Below are 15,688 nucleotides of genomic sequence, written 5' to 3' on the forward strand. Positions count from 1 at the left end.
ATGGAACCACTGCATATGCTGGCAGGAACATAAAACGGTACCAGTGCTTTGGAATACTGCATGGCGTCACACCTAGATATTTACCCAAGAGAAATGAAAGCATGTATTCACACACAAAAAAGACTTATACAGGAATGCATTTTCATAAAGCCCCAATCCAGAAACAACCTAAATATCCATCAAAAGGTGAATGGATAAACAATTTGGTGGCATATCCATACAACTGAATACTATTCAGCAATAAAAAGGAACAAAATATTGATATACACAAAAACATGAATGAACCTCAAAAACATCCTTCTGAGCAAAAGAAAGCAGACACAAAAGCCTGCACTATATGATTCCATTTATAAGAAATTCTAATCTAAAGTGACAGAGTAGACCAGTGGCTGCCCGGGCCTGAGAGCAGGGGAGGGGACTGACTGCAAAGCAGTAGGAGGGACGTTTAGGGGATGATGAAACTTTTCTATATCTTGATTGTGGTGAAGGGTATACATTTGTCAAAATCATCAAAATGTACCCCGATAATGTGTACATTTCCTTTTATGTAAATTATAACTCTATAAGGTTTTTTTTTAACATCTTTATTGGAGTATAATTGCTTTACAATGGTGTGTTAGTTTCTGCTTTATAACAAAGTGAATTAGCTATACATATACATATTTCCCCATATCTCTTCCCTCTTGTGTCTCCCTCCCTCCCACCCTCCCTATCCCACCCCTCTAGGTGGTCACAAAGCACCGAGCTGACCTCCCTGTGCTATGTGGCTGGTTTCCACTAGCTATCGATTTTACATTTGATAGTATGTATAAGTCCATGCCACTCTCACTTTGTCCCAGCTTACCCTTCCCCCTCCCCGTGTCCTCAAGTCCATTCTCTAGTAGGTCTGCGCATTTATTCCCGTCCTGCCCCTAGGTTCTTCATGACCAGCTTTTTTGGTTTTGGGGGTTTTTTTTTAGATTCCATATATATGTGTTAGCACACGGTATTTGATTTTCTCTTTCTGACTTACTTCACTCTGTATGACAAACTCTAGGTCTGTCCACCTCACTACAAATAACTCAGTTTTGTTTCTTTTTATGGCTGAGTAATATTCCATTGTATATATGTGCCACATCTTCTTTATCCATTCATTTGTCGATGGACACTTACGTTGCTTCCATGACATGACTATTGTAAATAGAGCTGCAGTGAACATTGTGGTACATGACTCTTTTTGAATTATGGTTTTCTCAGGGTATATATGCCCAGCAGTGGGATTGCTGGGTCGTATGGTAGTTCTATTTTTAGTTTTTAAGGAACCTCCATACTGTTCTCCATAGTGGCTGTATCAATTTACATTCCCACCAACGGTCCACACCCTCTCCAGCATTTGTTTGCAGATTTTTTGATGATGGCCATTCTGACCGGTGTGAGGTGATACCTCATTGTAGTTTTGATTTGCATTTCTCTAATGATTAATGATGTTGAGCATTCTTTCATGTGTTTGTTGGCAATCTGTATATCTTCTTTGGAGAAATGTCTATTTAGGTCTTCTGCTCATTTTTGGATTGGGTTGTTTGTTTTTTTGATATTGAGCTGCATGAGATGCTTGTAAATTTTGGAGATTAATCTTTTGTCAGTTGCTTCATTTGCAAATATTTTCTCCCATTCTGAGGGTTGTCTTTTCGTTTTGTTTATGGTTTCCTTTGCTGTGCAAAAGCTTTTGAGTTTCATTAGGTCCCATTTGTTTACTTTTATTTCCATTTCTCTAGAAGGTGGGTCAAAAAGGATCTTGCTGTGATTTATGTCATAGAGTGTTCTGCCTAGCTTTTCCTCTAAGCGTTTTATAGTGTCTGGCCTTACATTTAGGTCTTTAATCCATTTTGAGTTTATTTTTGTGTATGGTGTAAGGGATTGTTCTAATTTCATTCTTTTATATGTAGCTGTCCAGTTTTCCCAGCACCACTCATTGAAGAAGCTGTCTTTTCTCCATTGTATATTCTTGCCTCCTTTATCAAAAATAAGGTGACCATATGTGCATGGGTTTATCTCTGGGCTTTCTATCCTGTTCCATTGATCTATATTTCTGTTTCTGTGCCAGTACCATACTGTCTTAATTACTGTTATCTTTGTAGTATAGTCTGAAGTCAGGGAGCCTGATTCCTCCAGCTCCATTTTTCTTTCTCAAGATTGCTTTGGCTATTTGGGGTCTTTTGTGTTTCCATACATATAAGGTGGATTTTTAAAAGACACAATGCTAGACCATATTCTTAGATTCGACAGACATAAAAGTACTCTGTCAACGCGCTAAAGTTTCTAAATGCTCACTAAATTTCTGTAAACTCTTTCTCTCCCACGGATAACAAACAGTTCGCCGCAGGCTGTGGCGCACAGACCACACTTTGAGTAGCATGGCCCTATCCCACTTTGCCAACTCCTTAGTTCTTTAATAGACATCCCTGCAGCCTTACCTTGCAGAACTAGGATGGAAAGCTGCCAGGCGAGAGAAGGGGAGGCTCTGAACAGAGCCCGGGGTTACTGGGTCTTGAATACCGGCTTGCGAGACAGCCGCAACACCCGGTACGTGTTGAGGCCCGGCACGTCGAAGCCCGGGGAGAGCCCGTGGTGGTCCAAGGGGTAGAAGTTGACGAGCTGCCCGTGCTGGGCCTCGAGGGACAGCCAGGAGTCACCCAGCGGCAGCGCGCACGGAAACTCGCGGGCCACATGCAGCTGGAAGACGCGACCGCGCAGGTGGCGCAGCGCCAACGTGCGGAACGCCGGGGGCACCAGCGCCTCCACGCGGGGCCCGAACTGGCACAGGCGCAGCTCGCCCGCCGGCCCGGCGCGCACTTCGTAGAAAGTCAAATTGGCAAAGGTGAAGTAGCCGGCGAAGGGTCGCGCGCTGGGCGGCGGAGCAGGGCTGAGCGTGGCCTCACGAAGGGCCCTCTCCATAGCCGGCAGGAGCACGTCGTAGGCCTGAGCCACCAGGTCAGGCCCTGGCGGCCTCGGCCCCGCCAGGAGCAACACGAGGCCCAGGCGCAGCGGCGGCACCAGGGAGAAGGTGGCGGCGTAGCCGTCCAGGTCACCGTCCTTGCGCACCACGCGGTAGCCCTGCTGCGCGTGGAACTCCCACGGTGTGCCAGTCTCGTTGGCGAAGTAGGCTCCCGGGCAGGCCAGCAGCGGCGCCAGTAGTGTCTTATACGCGTCAGGCCGCAGAAGCCGCTGGGGCCTGCTGCCCAGGAGCACCATGGCCAGCTTGGCCAGGTCAGCAATGGTGGAGTACATCTGGCCCGATGGGCGGTACCAGCCCAGGTCGTATAGCGGCGCCGGCCGCCCGCTGCCATAAAAGCCAGCTGCCAAGCGGGCACGCACAGGAGGTGTCAGATCGAAGCCTGTGTCTTCCATCCCCAGAGGTTCCAGCACGTTCTCCAAGATCCAGTGCTGGTAGTCACCCTGGGCAGTGTGGGCTGCCAGGACATGGGCCAGAAGCGAGAAGGCCAGCGTGCTGTAATGGCATCTGGAAGAGGAGGGGTGGAAGCTAGGATGCAGCCTAGGATGGACATCTCCAGGCCCTAAATAAACCCTTCCCACCTGCCCAGACTGTCTGCAAAGCCATCAGAGTTTCATTGGACTGGCTGGACAGGGAAGGAACCTGCTTCACTGCATTGGAGATGGTCAGACCCAGCAGAGACTTCAGAGATCACTGAGTACAACTCACTATTCTACCTCTGGAAAAAGGAAGGCCCAGAGAGGAGCAGAGAATTGCCCAGGGTCACACAGCAGGTTGGAGAAGACCTAGGCTTAGCAATGCACCTGGGAAAGTGGTAAAACAAATCTTCTTGGTCCTTTACATTTTAGTATAATTTACTTTATCAAATGGAAAACTAGAGTCTCAGACTGGTAGGGTCGGGTGGGGGGATAGTGATAGTGATCATTTAGCCCATGGACAACAAATAGGAGGCAGGATTTCACCCCTCCCTTGCCAGACATAAATAATCCATAAGAAGTCTCCTTTCTTTCCCAGAGCAGATGCAGTTTCAGAATCTCTAAAATAGTGACTCAGGGGACTTCCCTGGTGGCTCAATGGTTAAGAATCTGCCTGCCAAGGCAGGGGACATGTGTTCCAGCCCTGGTCTGGGGAGATCCCACGTGCCAAGGAACACCTAAGCCCATGCACCACAACTACTGAGCCTGCGCTCTAGAGCCCACGAGCCACAGCTACTGAGCCCGTGCACCACAACTACTGAAGCCTACACACCTAGATCCCATGCTCCACAACAAGAGAAGCCCACCACAATAAGTCCGTGCACCACAAGGAAGAGTAGCCCCCGCTCGCCGCAACTAGAGAAAGCCCTCACATAGCAACGAAGGCCCAACGCAACCAAAAAATAAATAAAATTTTAAAAAAAATAAAATAGTGCCTCAGGAAGGCACAAGAATGGGTGAAAATGCACAAATCCTTTTAGATATTCCTGAACTCTAGCCCAACCTCCTTTTTTTTACAGATAAGAAAGGTAAGGTTCACAGAGGCAAATGCTTCCTCCAAGGTCACTCGGGAGGTTAGTGACAAAGCTGGAAGGAGGACTCTAGCCTACAGACGCCTAAGTTTTACCTGGATTCTTTCTTCCCTAAGAGAAGTGGGGCCTCAGGTTCAGCATTTGGAGAAACAGAGTGGCAAATTTGGAAAAAGAGTACTGCTGGGGCTTCCCTGGTGGCGCAGTGGTTGAGAATCTGCCTGCCAATGCAGGGGACACAGGTTCGAGCCCTGGTCTGGGAGGATCCCACATGCCGCAGAGCAACTAGGCCCGTGAGCAACAACTACTGAGCCTGCGCATCTGGAGCCTGTGCTCCGTAACAAGAGAGGCCGCGATAGAGGCAAGCGCACCGCGATGAAGAGTGGCCCCTGCTTGCCACAACTAGAGAAAGCCCTCGCACAGAAACGAAGACCCAACACAGCAAAAATAAATTAATTAATAATTTTTTTAAAAAAAGAGTACTGCCCAGGTCCTGGAAGGGGACATCTGAGGCAGGGGAGTGCCACTGTCCTCTGTCCAGCTCCACAGCCCCACTGCTCCAGAAGCTGGGCTTCTCTGTTCAGTGGCTGGCTACACCAGCTATCCACTCCCTATCTCATCAGCATCCCATTTATTTCCAGCACTTGGCAAAGTCTGTATTTATCTTGTTTATCTGTTCACTGATAAGAATGTTCACTGTTCACTCAGAAGAATGCAAACTCCACGAGGAGGGACCCGGTTGGATTCGTTTGCTGCTATATCTCAGTTTAACATAGTCCAAGCACAGAGTAAATGTTCAATAAATGTTGAGCTGATTAATGGGAAAAACATGAGATTCAAACAGGACTGGATCTGGGCCCAGCTCCCTGCTGCCTTGCTCTGCCATCCCTCTATGGTCCTCAGTCCCCCCAGCTGTGGAACAGGGGTTGTCATCAGTGATTTGCGAGGTCTTTCCTGGCTCTGACCACCTAGGATGAGATGACATAGGTTCTCTCCCAGGAGGGGTATGTCACCTTGTGAGGTTCCTAACATTGGTAGGGCATCAGGGCTCACTGCTCACCTGGTTCCTGGGTCTGCCACCAGCACATCATCCTTGAGCAGGTTCAGGGCCTCCTGGGTGCTGCCCCTCCACAGCAGCGAAGTGGAACGGAGCCTTCGGGGCAGCCCTAGGGAGGAGCAGCGGTCAGACCTGCTGGGTCAGCTGATGGTGGGATGATGGGCCCTGGCTGTACCCCCTCCCTCACCTTCCATGAGTTGAGAGATAACAACAAAATCACCTTTTAAAAAAAAGCTCTAGCATGGACTCTAATCCTGCCTGTGTTTCACTGGGCAAGCCATTTAACCTCTCTGAGCCAGAGTCCCCTCATCTGTAACATGAGGGAAATAATTGCTATGTCATATGGCTGGTGTGAGGATTTGGTGAAATCAAATGCTCAGCATGGTTCCTGGTCATAGTAATTGCTCAAAAAAATAATGGTTATCATCAACCATAGATATTTGATTCCATAGAATTCTTGAGGTCACTGCCCAAATAGGTTTTGTGGAACTGGCTGCTCTGGCCACTTGGAATTTTCTGTTTATTGGATGTGACAAGTATTGAAAGGATCACAGGATTAGGATTCTTCCCACCCATTCACTCAATAGTAGTGTTCAAGCATCTCTTTCGTGCCAAAGACTGTTCTGGGTACTGGAATTCAGTAGTGAACAAAACAAAGTCCCTGCCCATGTGGAGTCTGCATTCTAGCAGAGGAGACAGCCAAGAAGCAAATAAATATTCATGCTGTGGAGGGAAATAATTCCATGTATGAAAGGAGGGATTGTTATTTTATACAGAGTGGTCAGAGGAAGGCCTCACAGGGTAGGTGACCCTTGAGCAGGTGAGAACTCGAGGAGGTGAGGGAGAGAGCCACACAGCTCTGTGAGGAAAGAATGTCTCGAGCAGAGGAAAGAGCAGGTGCAAAGGCCCTGAGGCAGTAATCTGTTGGCATGTTTGAGGATCAGCAGGAAAGAGCCAGTGTGGCTGGCGAGGACTGAGAAAAGGGGAGACTTTGGAGGTGAGAGATATTGGGGTGCAGGCACCAGATCCTGTAGTGTGCTATAGGCTAGTGCAAAGACTTGGCCTTTTCTCTGATTGGGATGGGGCCACTGTAGGGCTTTGAGCAGAGGAGCGATGTGATCTGACATATATCAGGGTTGCTCTGGCTGCTATGTGAAAACAGACTTTGGGGGGCAATGGCAGACACCAGGAAGCCTGTAAGGAGACTTGCAAAAATCCATGTCTAAATGCTGGTGGATTGGATGAGTGAGGAGTGGTTGGATTCTGGACATATTTTGATAATGGAGCCAACAAAATTTGCTACTGGAGGGGATGTGGAGGGCGTGGGAGTGAGAGAAATTAGGAATAACTAACTCCAGGCTCTTGGCCTGAGCAGCTGGGGGATGGAGTCCCAAGTACTGGGTTTAAATTCTGACTCTAACACTTCTTGCTGTGTGGCCCAAACCATATGCTTTACCTCTCTGAGCCTCTACTTTCTCACCTTGAAGTGGGCTGAAGTACCTGCAGTGGTTTCCCTGTGAGGTGTTACAAAACTTAACTAAGAATGGATGAAAAGCTCCAAGAATGGGAGAAAGCTCTAGATTAGGGTGAAGGTCAATCATAAAAGATACTGGGAACGTATAACAGAGTCATTCAAGCAGCTGTATGCTCAACTGGTGGGCTTTGGGACACGTAGGGTGAGCTTTTTTGTTTGTTTTGGGGAGGTTGCATTTTTCTTAATTTATTTTTATTTATTTTTGGCTGCATTGGGTCTTCGTTGCTGCATGCAGGCTTTCTCTAGTTGCGGAGAGCGGGGGTTACTCTTCGGTGCAGTTGTGGGCTTCTCATGGCGGTGGCTTCCTCTTGTTGCAGAGCATGGGCTCTCGGTGCACAGGCTCAGTAGTTGTGGCACATGGGCTCAGTAGTTGTGACTTGCGGGCTTAGTTGCTCCGCAGCATGTGGGATCTTCCCGGACCAGGGCTCAAACCTGTGTCCCCTGCATTGGCAAGCGGATTCTTAATCACTGTGCCACCAGGGAAGCCCGTGTAGGGCGTTTTTAAACTGACCACAAACACAGAGCTCTGTGCTGGGTCCCTTGGGTACAGCTGAAGAAGAATCCACAGTGTACCCCTAGAGGGAGCCCTGGGGTCAGGTTATAAACAGGAGTGTATTTAATAGGAGGCTCATGGAGCAAAAGCCTCAGAGCCTCTCACCTGTATAACGGCTTCCAAGGCCTGTATCCAAGTTTGAATTTATAATATTGTATTTTTAAAGAGGACCCCCAAATTATATCTACATCAGGCCTCCATAAACCTAGGTCTACCCTTGGCTGTAATAACCAGAGCTACATTGACAAGTACCTGCTGTGTGCCAGGTACTCTGCTAAGTGCTTGACATTCATTAGCACATTTAATACAGCAAAATAGCATGAACCAGTCCTTTTACAGAGGACTAAAACAAGGCTCAGAGAGGTTACGTGACTTACCCAAGATCACACAGCTGGAATTAATTTCAGTGCTCGTGCCCTTAGCCACTAGGCTGCCCTCCCCCAAGGCTCTGATCCTGTCCTGCCTGGACGACTTCAGGAGTTTCCATTATCTGGCAGAACCTCAGGTTCACCATCCGCTAACGGGAGTGCTAACCAGCCATGTCCATAGACCGAGACCTCAGGCCTGAACGCACTTTGTAAAATGGTGAAATAGTAGGCACTTATGATGGATTCCTACCGTCTAGAGTTGATGTGTTGGTGACTGCAAATATGAACAACAGAAAGCATTTTGGGGTGGTGCAGCTGGTGCCTGCCTTCTCCTCCTTGGCTGGGTCAGTCACCATGCAGCACAGCCCCCCTCCCACCCGTTCCTGCCCAATTCCTGTTCACTGGCTTTGTCTTCCAGTATCCCAGCCTGCCCTTGCCCTTCCACCATGTAGAGTTCACCTTGGCTTGTTAGCACATCTTTTATTATCATCATTATTATTATAAAATTTGTTTTTAATAAGTAATTCATTTACATGATTCAAAAGTCCAAAGACACCAAAGGGTATACAATGAAAAATTTTCCTCCCACTCTTCTCCCCAACCACCAAGTTCCCCTCCCTGGAGGCAGCCCTGTGATTCAATCCCTTTCCCTTCCAAAAATATGTGATACACGTTTTTATATATATACCTGTATATATATACACACACATAATATATGTGTGTATATATATACCTGTATATATATACACACACATAATACATGTGTATATAAATATATATGTTATATAACAGGTACATTACCAACGGATTATACATATACATTCATATACATATATACATTATATGTGTATATATTATTTATTCATATGATAGCTACAATATATGCTGTTATGAGCTTTTTACCCACTTAAGATTGTATGTGCATCTCAGTACACAAGGCACGTTATTACCCATTTTTTTAGGGCTACAGTAGTATCTGATTGTATAACTGTGTCATAGTTTACTTAGTTACTCCCCTATTTATATTTAGGTTGTTTCAATCTTTTTTTCACTATCACAAACAGTGCTGTAGTGAGTAACTGTGTACATACCTCATACCGCACATGTGTGAATACATCTGTAAGAGAATTTCCTAAAAGTGTAATTGCTGAGTCAAAGGATATATACATTTTTGTGACAGGTATTACCAATTGCCCTCCACACAGGTTGCACCAATTTTTTTTTCTTTTTTTTGGCTGTGCAGCGCAGCACGTGGGATACTAGTTCCCCTACCAGGGATCAAATCTGTGCCCCCTGTAGTGGAAGCACAGAGGCTTAACCACTGGACCACCAGGGAAGTCCCAAGTTGCACCAATTTAAATTTCCACCACTGATGTATAAGAGGGCCTATTTCACCATAACTTCACCAACTCAGTACACCCACCATTATGGCCTTTACCAATCTGATAAGAGGAAAATGTCTCTCAGGAGATTTAATGTGCATTTATTTTGTTATGAATGAGGTTGAGCATCTTTTAATATTTTTTAATATTCTTAAGAGCCATTTATATTCCTTTTCTGTGAACTGTCTGTTCTGTTCCTATCCTTTACCCATTTTTCTGCTGGGTTCTTGGTCTTTGTAATGGTTTATATATTAAGGGAAATTAACATATAATTGTAGAATATATATTATATTCAAATTATATATAAAATATGTAATTTGTAAATTGTCAACAAATATTCACTTGTTGACTTGTTGTTGATCTAATAAGCAGATCTTGACCTGTCAGCTTGCTTTTGACCTTCCAACAGATCCTCATTTGTCCACTTGACCTAAATTCCCAGGTTTCACCTCAGCTTTTAACTCACCCGATCTTTCTACCCCTGGCCCACCACCCAGGAAGGATGAGAGGGAGCTATGGCCAGTTCAGGAAGCAGAGCAGAGAGTGGGCCTAGCCTGGCTGGATGAGAACCTGCTCCTTGGTTCCCCTACCTGAAATGGTTTGGGCTGAGCTACATTAAGTTCAGAGCCACTCACCTGAGAGCTGGCTGGCCATCCTTCGGAGGGTGACGGGTGAAGGCCTTGGGGCTGGGCCCACCTCCTCCAGACCATCCATCAGGCTCTTTTGTTCGGGGGCTGATGCCATGCCCAGTGGGTTGTTAATGGTGAAGGTGCCGGCGTACCGCTCCAGAGGGTCATCTAGAGAGGCCACGATGCCCTCCTCCCACAGGCGGTACAGCATCAGCACGGGAAAGATCTTGGAGATGCTGGAGATCCTGGACAATGTGGGGGGCACAAGGGTGCAGAGGGCATCCTGTTGGCTTCACAACCCACCTCCACCCTGCACCCCCAGCCTCCAACTTTCTAGTATAATTAGGAAAGCACTGAGTCCACCCTTATTCAGCATCTCAGACAGAAATCCACCAGCCTCTGTAGAATGCCTTTGGGATGCTTGAGAACTTACCAGGGGCAGTGGGGCTGGGCCAGATGGACACTCTCGAGCACCTCCCCCATGCCAGGCCCTTCACCAGGCACTTCCCTCTCTGGGACAGACCTGGGTTAGGATCCTATCTCTGCCTCTCACCAGCTGAGTTGCCTTGGGCAAGTGCTAGACCTTTCTGAGATTCCGTTTCATTGTCTGTTTTATGGGTTGTAGAAAGGATCGAACAAGACTGTGCTTGCAAAGTGCCTGGCAACACACCTGGAAGGTAGTAAGTGCTCAGTAAGTGATAACAAATATAATTGTTGCCCTGTGCCTGGCACATAGCAGGTGCAGTGTGAATGGAAGCCCTGCAATCCTCACAGTATCTCAGGGAGCAAATGTGTTCACTTGGTGCTGTGAGCTTTGAGGATCCTACAGGCAGCACCCAGGAGGGGAGACTCTGGGTGTGCAGCAGATTGTCCCAAGCTGCTTCCATCTGGGCCACCGCTGCCAACTGGCAGAGACCCAGGTCGAGGGCCCAGGAACTGGTTACGGTTCTTTAGTGTCACGTGGAAGGGGTTTGGGACATTCGTGGGACATAAGGGAGCCTTTTCTAGTTTGGGAGGCATTAGGATAAGGGCTCTCCAGAAGAGATTCCTTCCTTACTTGTTACCACTGTGGTGTGATGTTAGACACTCACTGGTCCTCTCTGGACCTCAGTCTCCTCATCTATAAAATTGCCAAGACTTAATAAAGGGCCCTGGCAGCTAAGACCCCCAGTCATGATTCTCTTGAGTCCCCCTACCTCCTAAGTCCCCCTTGTCCTACCACTCTTTGCCCCCTCCACAAGACCCTGGTGGTCCCCCAGCTGACCGGTACATGGTGTACTCATTGGGGGGCCCAGAAGCTGGGTCTGAACCATTCTTCCTCCCAAAGTTCCCGGTCCAGAGCACAGTGTCGTTGTGGATGACAACTGCAGACATAGCAGCCAGGCCTGGGGCAGACAGTGCCTGGCGCAGGATCCTGTCCACCTTGGAAGAGAAGAGCGGGTGGCTCAGAGTACAGGTGCAGAGACTGGCCCCTCTCCCCACCCACAGGCCCCATGTGGTTCTGTACACCGTGCCATTCACGTACCACACCTTGTACACAGCACCCCCTGCCTGACTCCTCTCCATTCTCTCCCCCTAGTGGTTGGAAGGGAGCCCAGTGAGCCTCCAGACCTCGGGTTCTCAGACCGTGTCCCATGTGGTGGGGACCCCACCCAGCTGCAATCAGAGTAGATCCCCTGGAAACTGTTCTGTATATAAGTTTTCCTCATAAGACTTTTGTTCAAAGAAACATTTCCTTGAAAATACGTAAGAGGAAGGAGGGGTTAAAACCCCTGATCTAATCAAACCTGTGTCTGATGCCCTAAAAAACCTCCAACAAGCTGAGTCTGACCCCCTAGTGTTGGGGAATTCAGTATTTATAGAGGGCTCCTAACACTGTCTTTGAACATTTATTGAAAATACCTCATTATTTTCAGTTATGTAGTATAATGATGGTGATTAACAGCTAACATTTACTGGACATTTACAACATGCCAGACACAGTATAAAATGATTTTCATACATTGTCTCACTTAATCCTCATAAGTCATTGCTGATTTCTCCCCATTTTACAGGTGAGAAAATTTGAGATATGAAGTGACTTGCCCCGGTGGTTAATGGCTAGTGGAATCAGGATTAGAACCCTAGGCTAACTCCAGCACCTCCTTGCCAAGAGATTTTACATTCCCTGAACTGAGTTCAGTCTACCTGTAGTTTCCACCCCTGCACTAACTTTGCCTCTCTGTGCCTCAGTTTCCTCCTCTTTAGCTAGGGATTCACAAGGTGGTAACATAGAGAAGTTAGCACAGTGCGTGGCATGTACCAGGTGCTCACTAGAAGGCTGCTATGGTTATCATTGTTGCTTTATTTTTTTTTAATTACTCTGACCCCTGGGAGCCAAATAGCACGCTTCTGCTCTCTCTCCTTCACAAAAGCTTTTTGTGTATTTGCAGGCAGTGATTATGTCTCTCTGTACTGGCCCACGCCTGCTCTTATGTGGACACATCACCCTCCTTCCCTTCAGCTGTTCCTCGGATGAAGTTTCAAACCATCTCCCACCACCACCACCAGGCTGCTGCACATACACTTCTGATCTGTGTGTCTCCTAAGGTGAGTGACCCAAGTGGGTAGGGTCTGAATGGCAGAATGGCACAGACAAGAGCTGGCTGACAGCCCCCTCTAGTGTTAAGCCATTCTGCAATGGTAAAAGTTGTGTTGTGGGGTCTTTAATAATCTTTCAATGGCCTCTGTGATCCTCTCCCATCTCATCTTTCTCCACCCCCACTTATGGCCCCACCAGACTGAATTTCCTCTCTGTATATGCCTCATACTGACTCTGCTGCCTCTGGGCCTTTGCACACGCTGTTCCCTCTATCTAAAGCACACCTTTCACACCCCCAAGCTCCCTCATTATACACACACATATCCTCTGGGTATCTACTCCTTGTTCACCTCTCAGTTTAGACACCACTTCCTCCAGAAGCCTTCCCTGACCCCAAGTCCAGTTCCTTTGTGTCACCATGTACCCTAAACTTTCTCTAACCTCACTCTTACCCCTGTGTTATAATGTTTATTATCTTGACTGTTCCAAGACTAGTAGCTTCTTGAGAGCAGGACAGTATCTTCTCCTGCCATAACCCTGGTGTGTAGCGCAGAGTAAGTGCTCAAGAATTATATGTTGGGAGGCATGCCTGGTGGTCCAGTGGCTAAGACTCTGCACTCCCAATGCAGGGGGCCTGGGTTCGATCACTGGTCAGGGAACTAGATCCCACACGCTGCAACTAAAGATCCCACATGCATGCCACAGCGAAGATCCCGTGTGCCACTACTAAGACCCAGTGCAGCCAAATAAATAAATTAATTTAAAAAAAGAAGAATTATATGTTGAATGAATGAATGAATGCCACTACCAGCGCAGAGGATATGCCCTCCCCTTCATCAACCGGGCCTAGCCCACGCAGCCAGTTCTCTCCTGGATCATCACTGACCTTTTTCAGGGCCTCCTTCAACACGGGGAGGGGGTGGGCCAGGGGCACAGGCTCAGGGTGCTGGGGACACATCCTCATGGGGGCAGAAGTCACCTCTGGTCCCAAGGAACCTGGAGGGAACATCACATGGTGAGTGGAGGGCAGAGATCAGGTTAGTAGTCTAGGGGCCATCGCCCACTGGGTCTTTTCCCACTTCTGGGTGATCTCAGGAGGCAGTGGAAGGTTTAGAGAAGAGTGGTTCTTGTACTCTTGGGGGGTTCTCACACCCTTACCACCCCACACTGTCCTTAGAGGATGCAGGGAGGTCTGGAGGCCGTTGTGATGGTCTCACAGGCTGAATCCTGCCCTGCCCAGGTCCACACCTTCCCCCTGCGGTTCCAAGAAAGCCACACACCTGGACAAAAGTAGGATGGGCCTCAAACCCTAATGCCCCGGATGCACAGCTCTGGGGATGAAATGAGTTGTTCCTGGTGGTTTAAGCCTGAAGCCTAAGTGGGCCCCTGAGTCCACTTCTCCACCCAAATATATAATCAGAACTGGAGAAAGGGGAACAGTAGAGATGTGGCTGAGCCTGCCCCACAGAGCTGGAACTTGTCTAAGTCTGCTGACCACATGGAGGAAGGAAGCTCGTCATGCGAAGAGAGAAGGGCTACCAACAGGCGCCTGTGGCCTGATTGGTGTCTCGAAGGCCAAGCAGCAGGTAGTGAGTGTGGGACTGCACTGTCTCCTCTTGGGCATGCTCTGCCCTTTGCCCCTGGCTGCCCATGGCTGGTGTCTTGTGGTGAGGCTGTGCCAGCTGGGAGGGCTGGCCCTAGGGCATGAGCCTGGCGTTACCAGCAGTGGTGGTTCATTTGCTGAGCCTTGACCAGCCCAGGATGGAGAGACCAAGAAATGGCAGCTGCTGTCCATGGACACGTGGACATGTTCCTCCCAGGGTCTTAGATATAGCTGGGGCAGTGCCTTTAAAGGGAGGTAGGGCCTGGAGATCCCACCTTGGGGGCCAAAGGAAGAGCAAGAGAATTGCACTTTTGGGGGGACCCTGAGTTTTACCCCTGAAGTCGGTGGCTTAAGGAACCCCCAGTGGTATTAGATCCTCAGTTACTACAAAAGGGCATCGAGGCGCAGAGGGATCACATGACTGGCCTGAAGATGCACAGTTAGTGAGAGCTGGAGTCAGAATGGACGCCAGAGCTTCTGAGTCTGAATCTTATGGTCCTCCCTCCTGCCTCAGATCAGGAGTGGCAGCTCAAAGCCCACAGGGACCTCCGGGGATGGGGGGAAACTCAAGGATGTTCCTGCACTCACCGGTCTTCAGCTTGGGGAGGTAATACTGCCACAGGAAGCAGCCAGTCATGAGCACAGAGAGCACGAAGAAGAAGCTGCAGGAAACCGGGAAGAGCCACTTCTTTTTCACTTTCAGCAGGCTGAGCTGCCGGCCAGCCTGCAAGGGGAAGGACAAGGCACACCCCCAAGGGGGTCAGCAAGAGGGAGGAGAGAGGGACCCCTGCCCTGGCCCCTCCTATGCCTTAGGTTCCCCCAGACATCAGGAGAGCCCACAGCTTGGGGTAAGTTTCACACCTGTAAAACCAAGGGCCTTCCCAGTATTGCCCCTTCAACAGCTCTGCCCCATAGGTACCTCTGCACCTCTGTGCCTTTGCATAGCCTGTTCCCTCTGCTGGGTGTGCCCTCTCTCTCCTATGTACTTAGTGGAACATCTAAGACCAGCTGAAATGCCACCTCCTCCATGAAGCCTTCCCCAACTCTCCTCACCCAAGTCCCGAACAGGGCACTAGGCACAAGCCTCCGTTGTGGTGCAAATCCAGCTTTCTCTCTAATACAGTTGTTCTACAACTGTTAGCTGATCCACCTCACGGAGTGTGAGTTCTCCAAGGGAGAGGCCACTTCCTCACTCTCTGTCCTCCACGGCCTCTGGTTTATCCTGGTTGCTCGGTACATGTTGTGGGTCCTGAGAACACAGGACAAGTCTTCCCAGGAGACTCGCTTCGACCCATGCCTCGCCAAACACCCGCTTTCCCAAGCCTCCACCAGCGGTGTGTTCTTGCAGCGGGCCTGCGTAAGGCTCCCAGTGTGTGACTGGTGTCTCCCAGCTGTGGCTGGTCTCATCGCCACGCCCCCCATGTTTCTCTGCCAAGTGAGTATAAAAACCGTTGCAGTGAAAAGGACCTGCCTGGAGAGCTCAAG

At 48.8% G+C, this 15,688-nt stretch overlaps 1 protein-coding gene across 1 annotated transcript; it reads right to left on the reverse strand.

The window, feature by feature from the left end:
- Positions 1-2,517: 2,517 nt before the first annotated feature.
- Positions 2,518-14,906, reverse strand: LACTBL1 (lactamase beta like 1). Its single transcript, XM_060080697.1, has 6 exons — positions 14,792-14,906; positions 13,487-13,596; positions 11,284-11,441; positions 10,026-10,264; positions 5,557-5,662; positions 2,518-3,499 (listed from the first exon to the last, which is right to left on the reverse strand). Exons 1-6 carry the CDS (start codon positions 14,838-14,840, stop codon positions 2,518-2,520), a joined length of 1,644 nt encoding a protein of 547 aa, XP_059936680.1. The 5' UTR covers positions 14,841-14,906.
- Between the last annotated feature and the right edge of the window lie 782 nt (positions 14,907-15,688).

This window comes from Mesoplodon densirostris, chromosome 2, assembly GCF_025265405.1.
Source record: "Mesoplodon densirostris isolate mMesDen1 chromosome 2, mMesDen1 primary haplotype, whole genome shotgun sequence".
NCBI lineage: Eukaryota > Metazoa > Chordata > Mammalia > Artiodactyla > Ziphiidae > Mesoplodon > Mesoplodon densirostris.